This window comes from Acinonyx jubatus, chromosome X (genome assembly GCF_027475565.1).
Source record: "Acinonyx jubatus isolate Ajub_Pintada_27869175 chromosome X, VMU_Ajub_asm_v1.0, whole genome shotgun sequence".
In the NCBI taxonomy this organism is placed as follows: domain Eukaryota; kingdom Metazoa; phylum Chordata; class Mammalia; order Carnivora; family Felidae; genus Acinonyx; species Acinonyx jubatus.
The window spans coordinates 45,687,208-45,712,019 of NC_069389.1; the positions used below are offsets into that span (position 1 = coordinate 45,687,208).

General features: G+C 40.3%; 1 protein-coding gene across 1 annotated transcript in view; it reads right to left on the reverse strand.

The window, feature by feature from the left end:
- Nucleotides 1-18,727: 18,727 nt before the first annotated feature.
- Nucleotides 18,728-24,812, reverse strand: part of FAM120C (family with sequence similarity 120C) — a 115,357-nt gene continuing 109,272 nt past the window's right edge. Inside the window, exon 16 of the mRNA XM_027053535.2 lies at nt 18,728-23,590. Within this exon, the coding sequence (XP_026909336.2) occupies nt 23,336-23,590 (255 nt within the window). The 3' untranslated portion in view covers nt 18,728-23,335. The remainder of the gene's footprint in view (nt 23,591-24,812) is intronic.

Below are 24,812 nucleotides of genomic sequence, written 5' to 3' on the forward strand. Positions count from 1 at the left end.
TGTGATAGTATTAGGAGGTGGTGTCTTTAATAAGTGATTAGGTCTTGAGGGAAGAGCCCTCATGAATAAGATTAGTGTTCTTATAAAAGAGACCCCAAAGAGCTCCTTCACCCCTTCCACTACACAGCAATAAGATGGCCATCAAATGAACCAGAAAGTGGGCTCTCACCAGACACTGAATCTGCCAAACCCTTGATCTTGGAATTCCTAGCCTCCAGAAATAAAGTTTTGCTATAGCAGCCTAAACAGACTAAGACAGAGTCATACAAATGGAAAATGGTTTGACAATTTATTTATAATTCAAAATGCCTGTTTATGTATTCTACCACTGTATCTTCAATTACAACGAAAATACTTTAAAAGTGTTAATAATTGTCATTAATAATTGGCTCATCGGAAGCTTTCATCAAATGTGTCTAATGTGATGATCTTTAAATTTCCTTTCCATTTTTATGCCTGTGGTTATTTGCTTTGCAATGTTGCAGCAGTTTTCAAAAGCAGAGATTCTAAACTCTTCAAAGAATTCTAACCGCCCCCCCCCCCGATGTACTTTACTGCAATATGAATGGGTACACTTTTATTTTGTAATAATTTACTGAACAAGTTTACAGCCCGGGCACCAGCAGTTCCTGTCCCAGTGCTCAAACCAGAGTTAATATCTGTGCAGATGCTGCAGCGACAGGCTCTGCTGACAGAAGGGCAAGATTGCCTCCCACCATGGGTCCCATCACTGCCTCTATGCAGAAGCCATCCTCAGGCATATGGCCCCTCCACCACCACTGCTTCTGCTGCTGCTGCCACCATTGTCAATGGCCCAATGTCTCCCCTCTGGGCTGGTGCCCCAGACTGCCCTAGATGTGCTTGTGCATGGCAGGCAGTGTGACCAACTGCTCAGCATGCACACAACCTACCAGGCCCCACGTGCTATGCACATTGCCATCCACTGTATCTCTACTGCTCATGTGTACAGTCCATTGTCACATTGTACTACAATTACAAGACACTAGTTCAAAGATAAAATAATTAAGAATGTCAAGACAGGGGCACCTGGGTGACTCAGTCAGTTAAGCGTCCAACTCTTGATTTCGGCTCAGGTCATGATCTCATGGTTTGTGAATTTGAGCCCAATGTCAGGCGACATTCTGAGTGCAGACCCTGCTTGGGATTTTCTCTCTCTCCCTCTCCCAGTCCCTCCCCCACTTGTGCTTGCTCTCTCTTTCTCAAAATAAATAAATAAACTTAAAAAATATGGAACCACCCTTGCAACCTAGGAATAAATCAAGGTGATTGTGGTAAATGATTTTTTAATGTATTGATGGATTTGGCTTGTTAGTTTTTTGTTGAGGATTTTTGCATCTACGTTCATCAGAAATACTGGCCTATAGTTCTCTTTTCTATTGGTGTCTTTATCTGGTTTTGGTATCAGGTAATGCTGGCCTCAAAGAATGAATTTGGAAGTTTTCCTTCCTTTTCTATTTTTTTAGGGGGAAATAGTTTAAGAAGAATAGGTATTAACTCTTCTTTAAGTGGTTGGTAGAATTCACCTTTGAAGGCATCTGGTCCTGGGATTTTATTTGTTTAGAGCATTTTAAAATTACTAATTAAATTTCTTTGCTGGTTATAGATCTGTTCAAGTTTTCTATTCTTGTTCCAGTTTTGGTGATATATATGCTTTTAGGAAGTTGTCCATTTCTTCTAGGTTGTCCAATATGTTGGCATATAGTTTTTCATAATATTCTCTTATAATTGTTTGTATATCTGTGCTGTTGGTTGTTATTTTTCCTCTCTCATTTGTGATTTTATTTGATTCCCTTCTATTTTTTTCTTGATAAATCTGGCTAGAGGTTTATTAATTTTATTGATATTTTCAAAGAACCAGCTCCTGGTTTCATTGATCAGTTCTATTGTTTTTTACTTTCTACATCATTTATTTCTGATTTGATCTTTATTATTGCCTTACTTCTCCTGGTTTTAGGGTTTGTTTCTTGTACTATTTCTAGCTCATTTAGGTGTAAGGTTAGGTTGTTTATTTGGGATTTTTTGTACTTCCTGAGGTAGGCCTATATTGCTCTAAACTTCTGTCTTAGAACCTCCTTCCTGGATTCCAAAGGTTTTAGACCGTTGTGTTTTCTTTTTCATTTGTTTCCATGTTTTAAAATTTCCTCTTTGATTTCCTAGTTGAGTGATTCATTGTGTAGTAGCATGTTATTTAACCTCCATTATTTGTGGTCTTTCCAGATTTTTTCTTGTGGTTGACTTCTAATTTCATAGCATTGTGGTCGAAAAAGATGCATGGTATGACTTTGATCTTATTGAATTTGTTAAGGCTTGTTTTGTGGGCTAATATGTAATCTATTCTGTTGAATGTTCCATAGGTACTAGAAAAGAATGTGTATTCTGCTGTTTTAGGATGGAATGTGCTGAATACATCTGTTAAATCCATCTGTTCCTCTGTGTCATTCAAAGCTACTGTTTCCTTGTTGATTTTCTGTTGAGATGATCTATCCATTGATGTAAGTGGGAATATTAAGGTCCCTTAGTATTATTGTATTATTATTGATGAGTTCCTTTATGTTTGTTCTTAGCTGTTTTATGTATTTGGGCACATCTATGTTGGTTGCATAAATATTTATAATTGTTATATCTTCTTGTTGGATTGTCCCCTTTATTTTTTTAAAATAATTTTTTAATGTTTAGTCATTTTTGAGGGGGGAGGGGCAGAGAGAGAGGGAGACAGAGAATCTGAAGCAGGCTCTGCACTGTCAGCACAAAGCCTGACCTGGGGCTCGAACCTATGAACCATGAGATCATGACCTGAGCTGAAGTTGGACACTCAACAGACTGAGCCATCCAGGTGCCCCTGACCCCTTTATCTTTATGTGTGTCCTTCTTTGTCTCTTGTTATAGTCTTTGGTTTAAAGTCTATTTTGTCCCATATAAATATTGCTACCCCAGCTTTCTTTTGATGTTTGCATGATAGATTTTTCTCCATCCCTTCACTTTCAATCTGTAGATGTCTTTAGGTCTAAACTAAATCTTTTGAAGGCACATATAGATGGGCCTTGTTTTTTTTTAATTATTTTATTTTATTTTTAAATGTTTATGTATTTTAAAAATTATTTTATGTGTTTTTATGTGTTTGTGTTTTTTAAATTATTTTATTTTATTTTATTTTTAAATGTTTATGTATTTATTTTGAGAGAGAGTGAGAGAGAGTGTGCACACTCACACTAGCAGGGGAGGGGCAGAGAGGAGAGAGAGAATTCCAAGCAGGCTCCATACTGTCAGTGCAGAGCCTGATGTGGGGCTCAGTCTCATGACTGTGAGATCATGACCTGAGCTGAAATCAAGAGTTGGACACTTAACCTACTGAGCCACCAAGGTGCCCCTTTATTTTATTTTTTTTAATGTTTATTTGTTTTGAGAGAAAGAGAGAGTGTGCCAGTGAGGGAGGAGCAGAGAACGGGAGACAGAGAATCCCAGGCAGGCTCTGAACTGTCAGTGCAAAGTCTAGTGCAGGGCTCGAATGCATGAACCATGAGATCATGACCTGAGCTGAAATCAAGAGTCAGATGCTTAACCAAGCCACCCAGATGCCCCAGGTCTTGTTTTTTAAAATCCATTCTGTCCCCTGTGTCTTTTGATTAGAATATTTAGCCCATTTACATTCACTGTAATTATTGACAGATATGTATTTATTGTCATTTTATTATTTGTTTTGTGATTGTTTCTGAAGATTTTCTCTGATCCTTTCTTGTATTTCTCTCTTTCATGGTTTGCTGATTTTATTTATATATTTGGATTTATTTATCTTTATTCTTTGCATATTTATTAGTGGTTTTTGACATGTGGTTCGCATTAGGTTTGTATATAGCCTCTTCTGTGTATACCAGTCTGTATTAAGTTGATGATCATTTAGGTTTGAACCCATTATTACTCCTCTCCTCTGCATGTTTTATATCTCACATCCTTTTATTTTGTGAATTTCTGGGCTAATTTTTTATAGGATTATTAATTTTTACTGCTTTTGTTTCCTACTTTGAAGTGTCACTTTTGGTATCTCTTTTCCGCTCAAAGAGCCCCCTTTATTATTTTTTGCAGGACTGGTTTTTTGGTCATGAACTCCTTTAGTTTTTATTTGTCTGGGAAACTCTTTATCTCTCCTTCTATTCTGAATAATAGCATTGCTGCATAGAGTATTCTTGGCTGCAGATTTTTCCCATTCAGCACCTTGTACCTATCATGCCACGCCCTTCTGACTTGCAAAATTTCTGCTGAAAAATCCCCTGCTAGCCTTATGGGATTTTCCTTATATGTAATGGTCTTCTTTTGTCTTGCTGCTTTTAATTTTTTTTCTTTATAACTATATTTTACAAATTTAATTACAATATGTCTTGGTATGGATCTGCTTTCATTGACTTTGATGGGGGTTCTCTCTGTGCCTCCTGGATCTGGATGTCTGTTTCCTTCCCCAGATTAGGGAAATTTTCAGCTATTATTTCCTCAAATAAATTTTCTGCCCCTCTTTCTCTCTCTTCTCTGGGGATTCCTAGAATACAAATGTTATTACATTTGATAGAGTCACTGAGTTCCTTAAGTCTATTCTCATGCTGCGCAATGTATTTTTCTCTTTTGTTCAACTTGGTTTCCATTATTCTGTCTTCAGCATCAGTAATTCGTTCCTCTGCTTCTTCCATCCTGCTGTTCATTCCATCTAGCATGCTTCTCATTTGGTTTATTGAGCCCTCTACCACTGCTATTTTATTCCTTATCTCTGTGTTAAGGGTCTTACTGATGTCTTCTACTCTTTTCTCAAGTCCACTGAGTCCTCGTGACCATTACTTTAAATTCTCTATCAGGCATGTTACTTATACCTGTTTGACTTAGATCTCTGACCTTGGCTTTGTCCTGTTCTTTCATTTGGGATAAATTTTTCTGTCTTTTCATTTTGTTTAAGTCTATGTGCCTGTTTCTGTGTGTTAGGAAAGTCATCTACATCTCTTGTTCTTCAGAGTAATGGCCTTATGAATAAGAGGCTCTGTAGTGCCCTGCCCTGTGGTGTACCCTGTTCCCCAGGACCTGGCACTTCCAGGAGCATCTCCAATCTATGCTGCATGTACTCTGCTCTTGTGTCCTAGTCACTTTATCCTTCAGACAAGTCCTCTGCAGAAGTTCTGTTTGCCTGTTGTGGGCAGTGTTTGGTCCCTGGCCTGAATGTTGTGCCTTTTAACCAGGTGTACTTTGGTCTATTTGTGAAATGAGACTTGTTGCCACCACTGTAGGAACTGAGGCTCCAGTAGACTCCTATGTTAGAAGACATGGTGTGAGCAAGGGTTGGGCCTGTCTTCTCATGGAGGAGGCCCACCATGCTGGGACTGAGGCAAGTGTGCCTGAGAAGGGCAGTTCCACTGGAGTGTGGGGTGGTGGGGCTTAGTGTAAGCAAGTTAGGTAGTAAGTGTTAGCACTGCAATGGTTCCTGAAGCGGCTCTGTGCTTATACTGAGGGGTAAGGGAGGGGAATGGTGCTGGCCAGTTCCTTTGTTCCTGAAAGGATCTCTTCATAAATGCTGTCTGTATGGGATGTGATCTGAGGTTAACAGATAACCTCCCCACTATGTGCCCCAGGTGCTCTTCAGATCTCTTTCCATGCTGTATGTCTACAGATTGTTTGCCTGCCTTCTACCAACAAGCAGGGCAATGCCCTCCAGGCTGTATTCCAGCCAAGACTGCTGACATTTAAAACTCCAGGCTTTAAGCCCCACTGGTTGCCAGAACTCATGAAATTAGGCCCCTCTTGCTTTCCAGGCCAATTGCTATGGGGGTTCGTTTTCCCTGTGTGCTCCTACATGTCTCTCACCCTTCTCTGCAATGTATCTCACACTTCTCCATGACCATGGCTCCCTCCCCAACCTGGTAGCCACAATTTGTTACTCTCCCAAACTGGGTCTCCACATGTCCTACCTTCTTTGATATGACCTCTTCTCTCCCTTTAGTTGTGGAGTTTGTTCTGCCAGTCGTCAGGTTAATTTCTGGTGTACTTAGGATGATTTGATAGTTTTGTAGTTGTAAATGGGACAAGTAGAGCCTAGGGTCCTCCTACTCTGCTGCCATCTTCCAACTACATTCCTATTATGTTTTATAAGTAAAATATTTTTTAGTGTTTATTTATTTTTCAGAGATATATATAGAGAGACAGAGTATGAGCAGGGAAGGGACAGAGAGAGAGGGAGGCACAGAATCTGAAGCAGGCTCCAGGCTCTGAGGTCTCAGCACAGAGCCCGACGTGGGGCTCGAAGTCACAAACCCTTCATGCCCTGAGCTGAAGTCAGCCACTTAACTAAAATATTTTTTAATGTTTATTTATTTTTGAGAGAGAGAGAGAGAGAGACAGAGACAGAGTGTGAGATGGGGAGGGACATAGTGAGAGGGAGACACAGAATATGAAGCAAGCTCCAGGCTCTGAGCTGTCAACACAGAACCCGATGCAGGGCTCAAACTCATGGACTGCATGATCTGAGCCGAAGTTGGATGCTCAACCAACTAAGCTACCCAGGCACCCCTGTAAGTAAAATATTTTTAAAGGAACAAACTTTTAGTATCTTTAATTGCACTTCCCACCTCTCCCCGGATTTTTAAACAAGGAGCCCTCCATTTTCATTTTGCATTGAGCCCCACAAACCATGTAGCAGCCTGGTTGAATGGTAATTATAAGGTGAATTGAGGGTATTGTAGCCATTCAAACAGTCTTACTGCTCTAACCAAACTCCTTTCCACTGGGGGTTGTGGTGGCAGTGGGTAGAGACAGAATAACAATACAAATACATGGAGGTTAGTGTGGATATTTATCATTTTCACATGAATAGGATCATACTGTCCATATTATTTGGCCAGTTGCTTTCTTCACTTGGCGATATATCTTGGAAATCTTTCTACCAAAACCAAAATCAACCTTGTTTTCTTTCTGGAATTCTTACTCAGGGAATTCCATAACTCAGCTGGGTCTTGATTTATTTCTCTACTCCTCTGATGGATATTTTAAGTGGTTTCATTTTTCACTAATACAGAGCTGCAGCAAACATACCAGTAGGGGCCTCCTGTGCTCAGGCATGTTTCTTTAGGTGGCCACTCAAAAGTAGGTTGCTGGGACGTGGGGTATGGGTATTTTCAATTTTAATACATACTGTCATGTTGCATTATGCCAATTTTCATTCTCATCAGGAGTATATCTTCATATTTCCTAAGACTCTGACCTTTAAATTGTTTACCAATCCAATGGATGAAAAAAATGGTAACTCATGTTTGTTTGTTAAATTTTTTTTTAACGTTTATTTATTTTTGAGACAGGGAGAGACAGAGCATGAACAGGGGAGGGTCAGAGAGAGGGAGGCACAGAATATGAAGCAGGCTCCAGGCTCTGAGCCGTCAGCACAGAACCTAACGCGGGGCTAGAACTCACGGACCGCAAGATCGTGACCTGAGCCGAAGTCGGCCGCCTAACCGACTGAGCCACCCAGGCGCCCCTGTTTGTTTTAAATTCTTATTATCTCATCACTAATGAAGTTGAACATCTTTTCATATGTTTATTGGCCCATCCTTTGTGAATTGTTTATAAGCTTTGTTTAGTTTTTCTTACAGGGTTGTCCTTTTTCTATATATATTGAGTTGTAGGAGTCATTTCTAGTTCTGGATATTAACCCGTTGTCTATTATGCATGTTGCTGATATTCTCCCATAGTATGTAACATGTTTATGGTTTATGTTATCATACAGAAGTTTTAAGTGTTTGTATAGTGATTTGATATATTTATATCAACCTTTCTCTTCTATGGCTTTTCTGTTGTGTTTATTGTTAGAAGGCCTTTCTTATCCAAGGCAACAGCCATCTTCTCTTTTTCTCATTCTGTTATAGTGCTTTCCATTTAGGTCTTTAATCTACCTTAAACTCATTTCCTTCTCAAAACCTTTGCACTTTTGCTGTCTAGAACTCTCTTCCCCCAGATCTTCCTATGGCTGACACCTTCAGCACTTCATTCAAATATTGCTTCTTCCAAAAGGCCTTCCCTGACTACCTTAACTAAACTGACCACCCACTCTCCATTAAGGTGTTCTATAGTTCATTACCTTGATTTATTTTCTTTATAGGTCACCTCTCTCTGAAGTTATCTGATTTGTTTATTTGTTGTATCTCCTTAGATTGTAAACTTGATGAGAGTAGGGATTTTTGTCTTGTTCCCAGCTTCTAGAATACTTTTAGAGTTTATTCTAGTGAATTTGATATGCTATAGGGATAACTAAAATTTTTTCCCAAAAAGATAGCTGATTGTTTCAACACTAAAAGTCCCCTTTTAAAAGGAGTATTATTTCAGTCATCCTGTTTTTATACTCCTACTAAATACTGAGTGAGTCAAGAATAGTTATGATTATTAGTCCAGTGGTTCTCAACCCCGGTGGTATATTAGAATCACACTTAAATATTTTTTAAAATTTAGGTATAGAGTGTGTATTAGTTTTCTAGGGCTACCATAACAAAGTATCACAAACTGGGTATCTTAAACAGAAATTTATTGTGTCACAGTTCTAGAGGTGAGAAGTCCAGAATTAAGGTATTGGCAGGCCATGCTTTCTCTGAAAGCCCTAGCAGAGCATCTTTCCTGTCTTTCTAGCTTCTGGTGGTTGCAATCCTTGACATTCCTTGGCTTGTAGATGTATCAAACTGCCTCCATCATCACATAGTGTTCTCCCTGTGTGTCTGAATTTCCCTTCTTATACAGACACCAATCATTGGATTAAGAACCACCCTACTACAGTAGGACCTCATTTTAACATGATTACATCCACAAAGACTGTATTTCCAAATAAGGTTACAATCACAGGTTCTGGGTGGATGTGAATCTTGGGGGCATACTATTCAACCCATTACAGAGTGTCACATTTTAAAAATATGCTTCATTAAGTCTAGAGTGGAGGTCCAATATCTTTAATTTTTAAAAGCTTCACAGACTTGACAAATGTCAGTGTTCACCTGGAAAGGCAAACATGAGAGATCAACTAGAACGTTTCTTAAAAAAATAAAAAAGGAAGTGCTAGAAAACTAGTTCTGTAAGATATTAAAAATACTAAAAAATAAAATGATTAATACAGTTTAGCACAATAAATGAATTAGATCAATGGAACAAACAGATTCCATAAGTAGACCCAAATATCTAAAGGAATTTAGTTTATGATAAATGTGACAATTGAAGTCAGTGGGGAAAAAAAGGGCTTATTCCATAAATGGTGTTCAGATAACTGGTTATTTGGTGTTGGGGTGAGGGAGGGAGTATCCTTACTTATTCCTTGTACCAAAATACAATTTTAGATGGGTAAGAAGTGGAAAAGGAAAAAAAGTCAAAACATAATTCCAGAAGAAAAGATGAATGTACTTATATGTACTTAGGAATAGGGAATGCCCTTTTAAAGCAGAATCCCAAACGCAGGTGCTAATAAAGGAAAATACTGATGAATTTGTGTGCATAAAGGTTAAAAGCTTTGTGAGACAAAAAAAATACCATAAACAAATTCAAAAGATCAAAAAGGGAGAAGTTGTTTGCAACACATATGACACAGGGCTAGTTTCTTTACAATGAATTCAGAAAAAAATATGAAAAAGGCAAAACCCAATAGTAAAATGAGCTAATGAATAAGAAAATAATTTATAGAGAAAGACATACACATCAGTGAAGATTCGAAAAGGTCTTCAAGGGTGCCTGGGTGGCTTAGTCAGTTAAGTGTCCAACTTTGGCTCAGGTCACGACCTCGCAGTTTGTGAGTTCAAGCCCCACACTGGGCTCTGTGCTGACAGCTCAGAGCCTGGAGCCTGCTTCATATCCTGCGTCTCCCCCTCTCTCTGCCCCTCCCATGCTCATGCTCTGTCTCTCTCTCTCTCTCAATAATAAAAAAATGTTAAAAAATTTTTTTAAAAGATGTTCAATCTCATCCATCAGATATATAGGAAATATATTTATGTATTATATAAGATATATAAATAAAACACAATAAAACTCCATCTTCACCTATCATATTGAAGTGTTTAAAGTTTGATTATATGCAGAGCAAGAGAAGATATGAGGAAATAGATATACACTGCTGGTGAGACCATAAATTGGTGCAACTTTTTGCAGGTACGATTTGGCAATATTTATCAAAATAGAACATGCACATATTCTTTGAATGTGGTGGACTTTGCTAGAGCATTCCCAGTAATCATTCCCCACTTTTTCCTTCTTACCAATGCATAGGTTTTTATTTGTGTATCTATTCTTCCCACTCATAGTCCATGTATTTTGGGGTAAACTGATTCTACTAGTTATTCTGGCCACAGACATTATTAGTTCAGGGGAAGGTTTGTGACATAAGCAAGCCAATTAGGGTGCATCTTGGGAGTCCTGTTCACTTGAAAGGCTGGATCAGAAGTTTTTGCCAAACTTAAAAGTTGAGACTCAGCCTCCATTGCCACTGATAGCCATCTCATGGTTGGCCTTGCCTACAGCAAAGGTTCTCAGCCTTTAGTGTGCATCAGAATCACCTAGTTTGTTACAACACAGATTGTTGATCTCTACCCCCAGAGTTTCAAATTCTGTAGATCTGAGGTAGGGACCAAGAATTTCCTTTTGTAAGAAGTTTCTAGATGCTGCTGATGCTGCTGGTCCAGCGACTGCACTTAAAAATCCACTTGCATAAAGGAGAACTGCAGAACATAGAGACTGAAAGAAACTGGGTAGCTCTGTTTCACCCTACTGCTGAGTTGTGTTTTTTTTTTTTTAGTTGTAACCAAAAGCATCCTAATCAATATACCTCGTAATCTTGCCACTAAAAATTTACCCTATGGATATCCTTGCTGAAGTTAACCAAAATATATGTTCATAGATGATCATTGCAACATTGCTTGTAATAGCTAACTGGAAGCAATCAAAGCACATATTAATAGGGAACTAATCTATCTGATAGAATCATCCATCTAATGGAATACTATATGGTATTAAAAATTATGAAAATATATGCTCATAAAGAAATATCTCTAAGATATATTAAATAAAAAAATCATGATGACTAAGAGTAATTTATACTTTTTAAACAAAAGAATAAACATTTATTTGCAGGTATATGATTAATTACTTCCTGGAAAGTTAATTCTGATTAAGAATGGCTATATTTGAGGAGAGGGGTTGTGATTGAGGTGGTGCTAGAGGTTTTTCAGTCTTCACTTTGCACGTTTGTATTGTTTTAATTAACTTGAGGTAAATTTTCCTTTTTTGGAAAAGGAAATGCCATTTGGAGTTATCTGGGCAGAGCACAGGTCAATTTTAGTTTCTATGTAATTCTGTATTGAAAAAACAACTAAAAAATGTTATATTCTTCTTTAAAAGATTAAATCATGAAAAGATAAATGGAAAATTGAAGACTTCTTAGGTATTCAGCCAGGCTTGAGTGCCACTAACATGGTGCATAGGTTATAAACTGGGGAGGACCTATACCTATCCAAATTGAGACTCAACTAGAGAGTTGTTTATTGTACCCTAATATGCTTATGAATCACCTAGGGATCTTGTTAAAATGCAGATTCTAATTTTTTTAACACATTTATTTTTGAGACAGAGAGAGAGCACGAGCCGGGGGGTGGGCAGAGAGAGTGGGAGACAGAGAATCTGAAGCAGGCTCCAGGCTCTGAGCTGTCAGCACAGAGCCTGACACAGGGCTCAAACTCACAAACTGTGAGATCATGACCCAAGCTGAAGTTGAATGCTCAACCGACTTAAGCCACCCAGGTGCCTCTAAAATGCAGATTCTAATTGAGTAGATCTAAGGTGGGGTCCAATATTCTGCAGTTCTTTTTTTTTTTTTAATTGTTAAATGTTTATTTTTGAGAGAGAGAGAAAGAGTGTGAGCGAAGGAGGGGCAGAGAGACAGGGAGACATGGAATCTGAAGCAGGCTGCAGACCTGAGCTCTCAGTGCAGAGCTGGATGTGGGGCTCTAACTCACAAACTGTGAGATCATGACCTGAGCCAAAGTTGGATGCTTAACTGACTGAACTACCCAGGTGCCCCCCCCCTTAAAAAAATGTTCGCTTATTTTTGAGTGAGAGAGAGAGTGACCGTGAGTGCAGGAGGGGCTGAGAAAGAGAGGGAGACACAGAATCCAAAACAAGCTCCAGGCTCTGAGCTATCAGCACAGAGCCCGATGCCCAACACAGGGCTTGAACTCATGAATGGCAAGATCGTAACTTGAGCTGAAGTTGGACACTTAACTGACTGAGCCACCGAGTTCCCCCTATTCTGCAGTTCTAGTAGGTCCCAAGTGGCGTTAATATTGCTGGACCACTGATCAAACTTTGATAGCAAGAAAAAAAGAAGTGAAGAGGAAGAAGAAATAGGAAGTGTGGGAGGGGGCGATTAAGATGGAAAGGAAGGGACAGATATAAGATACTACAGTAGAATGGACATATTGGATGAGGAGAGTTTGGGATCATGTTTTTGGCCTGGATGACATTAACCAGAGATAGAGGAATCAAGCTGGAGATAGGAGGAGGTATAGGAAACAATGGAGGAGTGGTAGCAAGACTTCACATTTAAACATATTGAGTTATACTTTTTCTGGGAGAGTATTATATGGACTTGTTCATCAGACCATTTGAACACTGCATCTCCTCAGCAGAGTTCAGTTACAGGTAGATTTGGAAGTCAGCTATTTAAAGGTAAGAGTTGAGGCCATGGGATGGGATAAATCTCACCAAGGAGAAAGAATAGTGAGAAGATGGCTGAGAACAGAAACTCTGAGAAATGCTGATCTTTTTTAAAAAAAAAAATTTTTATGTTTATTTATTTTTGGAAGAGAGAGAGAATGAGTACAAGTGGGATTAGGCAGAAAGAGACTGAAACACAGAATCCAAAGCAGGTTCCAGGCTCTGAGGTGTTAGCACAGAGCCCAGTGCGGGGATCAAACACACGAATTGTGAGATCATGATCTGAGCCAAAGTCAGCCACTTAACTGACTGAGCCACCCAGGTGCCTCTGAGAATTGCTGATCTTAAGACAGGCTAAGGAAGGAAATGAAGTAGAGAGGCAGTACAGCAGTACAGAAGACTAAATATTCTGAAGGGCCCTCCTACTACCAGAACAATTTGATCCTGCATAAAACATAATTTTTATTGTATTGCTGGATATGTGAGTTAGCAACTGCTGCATAATAAACCATCCCAAAACTAAGGGGCTTGAAACCAAACCATTTATGCATTGGCTATATAGCTCTGCTGTTTGGGACCAGGCTTGGCTGATATTGGCTGGGCTCATGTGCCTGTGGCCTTTTGGTGGGTTGGCTGGAGGTTGACAGGTCTAGGGTGGTCTTGTCTGGTATAGCTGGACAACTGGGTCTCACCCTCCAGAAGGCTAGCCCAGGCTTGTTCACATGGTAGTTCCAGGGGTTCAAGAGAGTGAGCAGAAGCATGCAAGCCTTCTTGAGGCCTAGGCTTGGAACTGGCACAATTATCACTTCTGCAACAGTCTGTTGACTGAAACAAAATACTAATCCAGATTTGAAGGGTGGAGAAACAGATGCCATCTGTTAATGGGAGGAGCTGTAGAAGGTGTAGATACAAGAAGTTGTGAACAATTGTGGCTATTTTTGCAATCAATTTATCATGCTGGACTTACTAGAAGTAAAAGGAGTCTTTAAAGAACAAGCAAACAAACAAATCTATGACAACAAAGTTAACAAACCCCAGTAATCTGGCTGGGGAGAGCAGGGCACTTGAGGAAACTTCCAAAAATGGAACAGAGGTATATCCTTGGAAAACTGAGGAATTATTACTGGATTAAACAAGGAAAGGGTGCTAGGTATCCAAGAATCTAGCCTTTTTTCTCAGAAAATTATAGAAATACTTTAAATTGACAATGAATAGTCTTGGTCTTTCTGGTCCTAGACTAGTATGCATATGTGTCAACTTTTAGGAGTTTGAGCTTGGACTCAAAACCAGTATGTCTTCTAAATGTACTGTTTTCACATCCACTGGCTTGTTTTATTCTCACAACTATCTGTAAGGGAGGCAAGGCAGGTATTATTCCCACTTAATACTACTTTTTAAAATATTTTTTTCCACAAAATAATATCTTTTTCATTATCTTATAAAGGTGAACATTTGTAAACCTTAGGTCCCAGCAGGAGCCATGTGCAAAAGTATTCACAGCAACATTAATGGAAACCCATATTTCCACTGGACAGAGAATAACTAGATAAATTGTGGTGTATCCATAAAGTGGAATACTATATAGAAGTGAAAAAAAATACACTACAACTAATGCAACAACACATTTGAGTCAGAGAAATCAAGTTGAGTGAGCAAAGGAAGTTGTAGAAGACTACATAATAATTACATGTTTATTTTTTTAAGTTTATTTATTGAGGGACAGAGAGAGAGAATGCGAGTGGGGAAGTGGCAGGGAGAGAGAGAGAGAATCCCAAGCAGGCTCTGCACTGGCAGTGCAGAGCCCGATGTGGGGCTCAAACTCACGGACCTCAAGATTATGACCTGAGCCGGAACCAAGAGTCAGACAACCGACTGAGCCACCCAGGCGCCCCTACATTTTAATAAAATTAAAAAGCAAGTAAAACCTAACAATATGTTGTTCAGAGATAATTACTTATGCAATAAACATATTTAAAAAGAAAAAGGGAGCACCTGGGTGGCTCAGTTGGTGAAGCATATGACTCTTGGTTTTGGCTCAGCTCATGATCTTGAGGTTTCCTAAGTTCGAGCTCCACGTTGCTCTCTGCACTGGCAGTGCAGGGTCTGCTTGGGATTCTCTCTCTCTCTCTTCCTCTCTCCCTGCCCCTCTCCCACTCATGCTGTCTCTGTCTCTCTGGAAAGAAAGAAACTTAGAAAAAAACAAGGGAATGAAAACAAAACTTGAGATACCAGTTACCTTTGGGGGAAGATAGGGAGATGGAATATTCCTTAGGTTGGGCAGTGGGCTCGAGTGTTCATTTTATTATCTAATCTCATAATGTATGTTACATATAGCCTTTTGTATTTATCAAATATTACATGATTTTTTTCAAAGTAGTCACAAAAGAAAGAGAGAGATGTTAAGGGAAGCCAGAGAGTTTTAGAAAATAGGTTCGGTTCCAGTGTCAATTACTATGGAAGTTCTCAATAAGATGAGGCCTGTATGAACACCCTGGGCTTGGTGACTGGGAGCACAATGGTCACCTCTGGAAGCAGCCACATTCAAATGGGAAGGACTGGCACCCAATTACAGGCTAGGAAGGAATGTGTTATGAGGAAGTCAGGAATTGGAAGCATAAAGTCTTCATCTATTACCATCTCCCGGCAAACCCACAATGATAGCTAACATTTATCAAGGCTATATTATATGCCAGGCACTTTACATATGCTATGTCACTTAATCCTCACAACCACTCCCACAAGGTGGGCTAGGGGAGCAAAGCTCAAATGCTTGTGTTACCAACAGATTATATTCACTACAGCCGCATGCAGAGAATCCCTAGGACATGAATGGGAACGAATGCTTCACTAGTTCATTCCAAATTTTAGATATAATGACTCAAGTGGTTAGATAATGGCAACCAGCCAAAATGTGATGAATCAGTTCTGCCCAGAAATGGGTCATTTGTCTCTGTGGTGCTTTTATTGCAACTCACCAAACTTACCTCTCCCTTGTTCCAGGCACATAGAATTGTACTTTTCCACTTCTATGAAAGTAGGTGAAAACATGTGACTTGCTTTGGGCATTGAAAAGAGAGAAGAGATGTGTGCCACCTTAAGCTCTAAGAGTCAGTATGCGTTTTGGTCACATGGTCACAGGGGAAGCCCTGACCCAGTAATGGGACTTGTGAGTCTGAGTTCCCAAGTGGCTATAGATGAAGAGTTCCCCTGCCAATGCATGCTGGAAATATATGAGCAAGAAGTATACCTCTGTTATGTTATTGAGATTTTGGGGTTATTGCAGAAAAACCTAGCTTATCCTGACTGATACACTCCCCTTTTCTAGAGTTAGAGATTATTAATGTAGAAGGACCGAATAATGAAATGAGAATGTATACATATGTGTAAAACAAACTGCCCAGACCTCTCTCAGGCATAGGTCACTTTCTGTAATCTGTTCCTAATAAATGACCACAGAATTCTCATATTTCTCACACACAAAAGACTAGTTGTAGAAGATGTAAATAGAGGGCAACATTCTAGGCTCACATTATTCCTAATACTTGTGATTTTAGAAGATACATTTTGTCACTTCTCCCTCCAATCCATGAAAAAGCACAACTGGCCCTGCTCAGATCATATACCCATCCCACTGGGGAAGGGGAAGCCACGTGACTGACCATCAACCCACCTCTACCCCAAGACAGGGAGGAGCACTACCCCAAAGGGAAGACCTGGGTTTAACTGCCAGAAAGAAGGAATGCTGGGCAGGCTGAAACAAAGTTATCTACTTAGTCAAAACAAACTTAGATTTAGAACCCTGGTTTTATTGCTCATTAGCTGTGTGTGAACAAACCTGGACACCATTGAATCTGCCCACATATGAAGTGGGGATAGTACTTTGCAGACTGGTTTGAGGACTATAAATAATGTACAAGAGTCTAGTACTACACCTGGTACCCAATAGGTCCTCAATAAATGGTAACTTAAATTTTTTTTTATTATTTTGAGAGAGAGAGAGAGAGAGAGACAGAATGCGAGTGGGGGAGGGGCAGAGAGAGAGGGAAGCACAGAATCTGAAGCAGGCTCCAGGCTCTGAGCTGTCAGCACAGAGACTGATGTGGGGCTCAAACCCATGAACCATGAGGTCATGACCTTAGCTGAAGTTGGGCACTTAACTGAGCCACCCAGGTGCCCCAATAAATGGTAACTTTTAAAAGCCAAATGGTAAAGATTTCTTTTAATTTTTTGAGTCCCAACACCCAAAGATCAAAGGCTAGGAAAAGGAATCTGTAGCCATAATGAATCCAATATGAAACAAAGTATGTTACAAATAATAGAGTTTTCATTTAAGGGTAACGTGTTTACAAGTTTCAGTAAGCCTTTAATGCTCACCTTTAGACTCAGCTATTTCCTTTTGTAATCTGTACACACAAGGCACAGAGCAGTGAGGGAGGCCAAGCCCAGCTAGTGTCACTCTGTGGAAGCAGTAAGGTAACAAGAATGCCCACGAGTCCTGGCTTCAGACTGCTCCAAGCATCCCTCTATTGCTCAAAGGTGACTCAGAGCTCAGGGTTTTTTTTTAGCCTCACAACACATTTAAATGAATACCATTCAGTGCTGAACCTTCATACTCAAACTTTTTTTTGTGTTTTTGCCATCAACATATCCTGCCTTAGAAATCTACAATCTGCTTTATACCTGGGAATATGTTCAAAGGTGTTTTAGCTGCCCTTGGTTTAGTCATCAAACATTTACTAAGTGCATGCTGGGTGGTTGGTGCCAAGAAGACAGAGATGGTCAAGTTTAATCAAGGGGCATAGATGTGCCCCTTCGTCTGTCTTCAGGTGAGACAGATATAGGGACTGGGTGTGATGAATCTGTACAGGGATCCCTAATCAGGGATCAGGAAAAGAATCACAAGGATATGAGCTGAATCTTGGGGGGGTAAAGTTGAGAATGCACCAGAGACGAGGGGAGACAGGCATTCTAGGCAATGGTACAAGCAAATGAGAAGAAATGGATATTAATAGCTGCACAGGATGCACTTTAATGTTGCTGAAGTGGGTTGGGTGTTGTAGGAAATGAGGCTAGAGAAGTGGTCAGGGGCAAGATCATGAAGGGACCATGGAGGTGGGGGTACAGCATGTTAGAAGGACAGATTACTCTGGAAGCTGTACACATGGTGGATCAAATCGGTGGTTCTTCGTCTCTTGAGTCATAGCCTTCTTTAAGAACCCGAAAAAAAAGTATAGGCCCTCTCACCGGGGAAAGGCACATACACTTAAACACAAAATGTTGCTTAAAAATTGCCTGGTTAGGAGTAAGGCCGGGGAGCAGATGTAACAATTCAGGTGAGACATGAAGAAGCCTGAACTGAATCACAGCAACTGGGACAAAAGAGAGACAGATAGATGTGAGAAACAGAACAATGGTTGAGTGTTACCAACAGATCTTGTCATGAGTTGGCTTTTAGAAATGAGGCTAGGATAACTCCCAGGTTGGTTTGTGATTTAGACAATTGAGTAGAAGGTAGCATCACTCATGGAGAGGAGCAGGCTTCAGAAGAGAGGATGTGTTCAGTTTGGGAAAAGTCAAAAGTGCCTTTAGAACATCCAAATAAAGAAGTTCAGGGGCGCTTGGGTGGCGCAGTCGGTTAAGCGTCCAACTTCAGCCAGGTCACGATCTCGCGGTCCGTGAGTTCGAGCCCCGCGTCAGGCTCTGGGCTGATGGCTCAGAGCCTGGAGCCTGTTTCTGATTCTGTGTCTCCCTCTCTCTCTGCCCCTCCTCCGTTCATGCTCTGTCTCTCTCTGTCCCAAAAATAAATAAACGTAGAAAAAAAAAAAGTTCAGCTGGAAGCTATATATGCCCTTCCTTTTGTGATTCTTATACTGGCTCCATTGCGTGCTCTCTTTAATTACAAGTAGGCTCCCAACTCTCTGTGTAACACTTCTGAATTGAGACAAGCATATCCCCCACTTGCAGAAAGGGATCCAGATGGGGGAAGAAAGTAAACTGCACACACCCAAAATTATTTCAGTTTTTTTACTAAAAGAATAGACTTTTATTAAGCACTGTAAGTTTCTTTCCATCAGCATTAACAGAACAACAGACCAATTTCCATCACAGAAGAACTCCTGAGACATTTTCATTCCTTTCTGAAACACTTCCAGAAACTCCTGCAGGTTCCCCTAAGAAGCATCCATTCAAACTTACATTAATAAACTATGGAGCTTTTGTGGTGAGGTGGGCCAAAATGGCAGGGAATTTGGAATCTGGGAATGGGAAAGAGAAATACATATTATCCATCCACTAAATACACTGTCAAGAGCACAGGAGAAGAGATATTAACACAGGAAAAAACAATGGAAGAATTTACTTTTGTCAATAACATCATTTATCAGGGAGCACTAAAAATCATTGACTCCTTGCAGTTAAAGTTTCTTTAACCTAGTATGTTATTCTAAAAATAGAAGAGAATAGAATAAAATAAAAGGAGGGGAGGTGTCTTCTGGGAAGTAACTAAAATGAAGTCATCAGATTTGGCAGGGTTATGAAAGATTAATAAAATCTGAAATATTTAATTTGCTTCATTTACATGAAGATTCACTAGTCATTAGTTACTACCAACACGGACAAAAGAGCATCTAAAAAGTACAAGGGCAATGTCAAAAGCTGAAATGGGCACCCTAGCACAGGGGGTATTTTACTTTGCTTTTAACTTGGAAAAGATGATTTTGTAAAAAAAAAAAAAAATGAATGTATCTTCTTAGAACATCAAAATGACCTCTGACAATATTGAGGGTAATTAGCAGTAATAAGGGAATAAGTGCACTGAGCTCTACCTGCCCCAGCAGACTACTGCAGTAAGCCAAGGGAAAGAAAGTGGAAAGTCAAATTAAAGATGCCAAAGTCACAAGAGGGAGAATAATAGAGAGTGACATACAATGGAACAGTGAAAACTTACCCCCTGCCCTCAAACCCCAAGCATATTTAGGAAATATGCATTAGGAAGTGAACAAGTAACAATGATTAAACCTTAGTAGAATTACACTAGCTACTTTAAACTGTGGTCTACTTGTGTTGTCATTTCAAAGGAAGTGGGGGTCTTAGAGACTGAAAGGGTAGCACTGACATGCCCATACAAGCCTCCTAAGGTTCCAATGGACTGGATCACTATAACCAAACAGTTACTTCCACATTCTTCCTACCCTACGTAAGCATTCCTCCCCCCACCCCCCCCCCACCCCCACCTTAACCACCCTCCCTAATGCCTTGTCTGGCTGTTTTTCTTAGTGATCAAAAAAAGTTCATGTGACTTGGCCAATGATGCCAGAAAATCAAGATGGAGACAAAAATCAAATGTCACTGGCCAAACCAAGTGCCATTTTTGGGCTTTAAAGTCTACCTGAAGTCCTCCTGGCTCAGAATGAAAATGATGCAAGTGAGCAAAAGTTTGTCAGGCCTGGTTCAGGCCAGACTGGCCACTGAATAAGGGTGGGAATTTTAGGCTGACCCCAAGACAGGCCAGCAGAAATCAAGATGCCAAGTCCTTGGGAGTCAGTGGCTATATACAACCAGGGTTGCTTTTGCTTGTGGCCCTACAAGGTCAAGGGGTTGTTTCTGGGGGTTCCTATATGACTTTGTTCAAGAGAGGCACACACATCATAGTCAGAAATGGAGCCTCAAGTAAAGGATGACAGTCTCTTCAAATGGTACTAGCAGCAAAGATCAGACCCACCTTCCCCAATTTGTCCTCAGGTAAGAAAAAGTTCATCTTCCAGTACTGAACCTTAGCCTTTCTGGCTTCAAAACTGTAGATTTTGGTAGATAAATTAAAATACAGGAATATGGCCCTTTATGGTTCTTTATTATGACCTTCCAAACCCAAAATGCTGAATCCAAATAAAAATCAAGGTTGGAAGTGAGCCACTTATTTCACCCTTGGCCAGGTTAGGAGAAAGCAGAGGGGTGTGAAAGGGAGAAAAGCAAGCCTTTTGGCAAACTGGAATCACCCCTGTCAAAGCAGCAATTTTACTTCTCACAGTGAATGCCTACAAAATAAATTTTCTTAAGGCTGTGAGAGTTAACAATACTGTCACTTGATTGTGTTGAATAGATTCAAGATGCATAGAAATGGCAACTGAAGAAAATACCTTTCCATATAACTCCAAGTACTTCCTATTAGAAAATGGTGTCTATATATTTAATTTAACTCAGCTCAGTAATTCTGGTTATTTTTAGAGATTCAAAGGATCCCTCCCTCTTTGGCTCCAGAAAGAAATTTCCAAGCTGTCTAAGTTCAGTACCGAATCCTTCTCTTGCTGGACATAGAAATCCTAACCTTCAAGATTTTTGTGACAGTCTGAGCAGGCCCAAGAGAAGGGGGGGGGGACCAAATTAAAGGAGCAAATTCCAAAGAGGAGGCTTTTGTACACTTTGTTTCTGGTTATATCTTGCTAGGTGTTCACTTTTGTCATCTTGCTTTGGTTTATGTAAGAAGTGTCTGGGCAGGGGGAGAGACATTCTAAGGGCTCCCTCCCCCTACAAGTTGTAGGTTCTCTTAAACTGGGCTAGACTAGGATTAAACAGTCTGAGACTGTTTTCAATCTCTCATGATGCGCTCATTGTAAGTGGGCAGTAAGCAAACAGACTTTTGGTTGTCTGGAAAATAATCGCCAAGGACTTACTGTGGGTTAAGGTGCATGGGGTTTTTCAAAAAGAGAGAAATCCTGCTAGTCAGTTGAATTCCTGTAGACATTACTTCTTGGGCAAGAGTATCACAAAGCCCAAAAGGAGATGTGTGAGGCTGAAAGCCTCAATTCCTGAATGAAGACACAATGCTAATCTGTTGTAAGCCATGTTCCCATCCCTCATACTTAAGCTGCTGAGGAGGGAAACTGGAAATGCAAGGTTGCCTCAAGAGTATCTCTGGCAGGGAAGAACAGCTTTTTTGTCCTGGGCAGATTCTGGCCTCATCAGGGGCTGGGAACCTTTACAGAGTACCCCCAAAGGCCTGGGCCAGAGTCCTCTGAAGTCTTCCTTGCAAAGCAAATGAAAAGATCCAGTAGTCAAAATGTCAATGAACAAATAAAACAATCTAGGCATGTAAAACCAAATTGTCGATTTCCTCACACTTCCCTACCCCATCTTTCCAATGCTAGTTCTCTCTCCTTCAGGGATTCATGGCAATTAATTCTAGCCTGAGGTCGGTTTGACCCAGAAGCTCCAGATGAGATTTCCTGCAAATTAACTGCAAGCCCTGGTAATCACCTCCCATCCCCCTTCTCTCTCTGAACTAGGCTGCTCTAGCAGAAGGAAATGCCCAAATATTCCCCACCCCCTTCCAACCTTCTTGTTCACTATATGGGATGTGAGGACTCCGTTCAAGATTAAACTTGTGACAACCCAACTGTTTGTTGTTCTGAACGGGCAATCTCTGGAAAGTATTTTTTTGTCTGCTTTAGAGAAGCCCATCTTCTCATAACCGATGGGCTGTGACTCAGTAAGGATTTTAAAGTGTGGTCTTTTGAAACCCACCACTCCATAGCAGTGGAAGCATTTCTGGGAAATTCAGCAAATCTTCTGGGACATCACCATGTATGTAGGTACGTGTGCACGCACACACATACACACACACACACACACATATATTTATATATATAAAATATGTATAGATAAATAGATCTGTCTCTTTATATAAAGGGTATGTGTATGCATATAGATACACACATTCATATATACATACACCCACACGCCCATACCCAAACACACACACGCACACACACGCACACACCATCTTTTGAGTTCCTTTTCGTACTCAGTTTCATTACATTGATTCCCACCCTTTCAGGGTGTGGGCAGCAGGGAGTGGGTGAACTGCACCACATCTTCTATTTTACAAACAATGCATTAGTTCAGAGGCAGGAAAAATCTGCCCGTACTTTTCTGACTCACTTGAATCCCCCAGTACAAAGGCCATTGGTAGTTTTTTTTTTTAAAGTGTATAAAATAAAAAATAAAATAAAATAAAATAAAATAACCAATACTATTTCACTTCCCTGAAAACATTTACCTATCTGATTGTCAGGCCAGAGTTAGAGGCGGTTGTATAAAATCCTGGGTTAGGTGAATGGGGGGAAAGAACGAGAGGAAGGCAGACACTGATTATATACCAAGGTCTCACGAATTCATAGAGAAAAAAGCAAGGTAGGAAGCCACAGACAGCAGTCCCTGCCATCCCACAAGTTTTGTAAAGAGTAACATGATGAAGACTCAGAAAACCAAAGCTGGAGCTTTTCTATAGGGCCTTACATGATGACACCAGATTTCTGACAGACACTGCCTTACTACACTCCCAGGGGAGGCAAAGAGACTACTGGCATTACATATTCTACTTAAGAATAGGACCTAGTCCTGTTGCCATTCATCTTTTACCAGAGCTTTCCCAGAAGCAGACCACGAAGTCTGGAGGTCAGAAAAAGACAGGGAAAGGGAAAAGATGAATACAATAGGATGTCCCAACAAAATCTTGGATAAATCTAGGGTAAGCATTTATGTCTTCCTCTAACTTGGGCCTACAATCAGAAAGGTAAAGGTTTTCCTCTCTTCCTGATCTGCTGAAGCCATCTTCTGCTCATTATTCCTCCTTCTGTTGTGCCACAGTTCCTAGCTTTTGCTCTCGTAAGCAGCTCTTCTCCCCATTCTTCACGGGGAAGTAGCGGTTACCATTAGTACACACGTTGCTGTCTCTGGATAAGGCACACTGTGATGGAGCTGGAAGATGATGATCACTCTTCTCTTCCTTGATCAATGTGCCATTGTTTCCATTTACCTGTGAGTGGGACCGACCCTGATGAGGCTCTAGGGATTTGGAAACTCCATCTGAAGTGCTCTGTCAAAAACAGATATATTCAGTTGAAATGGTAATCCCAGACTGACAGTTCCCAAGCATGTTCGTAAGCTAGCTTGCAGAAGCTGCTTCAGTTCTTCAAAAACATCAGAAAGCCCAAAGCCTGTAAACACCTAGTAAAGTGTGCTCTGATAACTGTCCTGAGAACTTAGGGTGACCACAGATGGATTTGACTGAAACTCAGTGGCTGAGACAACAACATAACGACATAGACATCATTTATAAAGGTTTACAATGTATTTTTCTAATACTAGTCAGAACCCTAAATGGTAGATATTATGCACCATTTACAGATGAGGGAGCTGAGGCTCAGAAAGATTAAAGTACATTGCTCAAGGACACTCAGATAGAATGAAGTAGGGGGCACCAGGGTGGCTCAGTTGGTTAAGTGTCCAACCCTTGATTTGGACTCAGGTCATGATCTCATGGTTCGTGAGATGGACAGCACCACTGTCCAGGGATGATGCTTTAGCTAAAAACAAAGTCAACATGAGAACTTCCTTGGACAGGCTACCTCTGGAGTAGATAACAGTATCCCCAGTAATCTTAGCAATGAGAAACTTATGATCATCCACAATCCCTTCTTTTCCCTTAGTTTCTTCATGTGTAAAAAAAATAATAATAACAGTACCTATTTTTTACATCCCTATAAGGATTCAATGAGACACTCCATGTAAAGCACTTAGAATGTGATGTGCCTGGCACACTATAAGAACTCAATAAATGCTAGCTAATATTATTGTTTTGATTCCATGTCCCCAAGCAAACTTCTGATATCATGGCTTCCCTTACAGCTTACACTTACATGAAGAAAGCTCTGGTAGAAATGGTTAAGAGCATATGCATTAGAGTCAGCCAGACCTAAGTCTGAGTCTTGTCTCTAACAATTAGAGTTGTTATACTGTAGTAGAATCAGGACAATCAGGACAGGGCAGGATTTTGGAATCGTCAGCTCAGGCTGGAATGGCAACTTGGATGTTGACTTGATGGATAATTTTGGGCAAGATGTTTCATCCCTCTGAGCCTCAGTTTCCTCTGTTTAAAATGGAGAATCCTGTGGTGCCTGGGTTGCTCAGCTGGTTAACTGTCCAACTCTTGATATGGGCTCAGGTCATGATATTTGGGGAGAGGGGTATGTCTAATGAACATCAGTGGAAACTGTTATAGTTCACGGTGTACATTAGAGGACAGTTTAAGACCATTT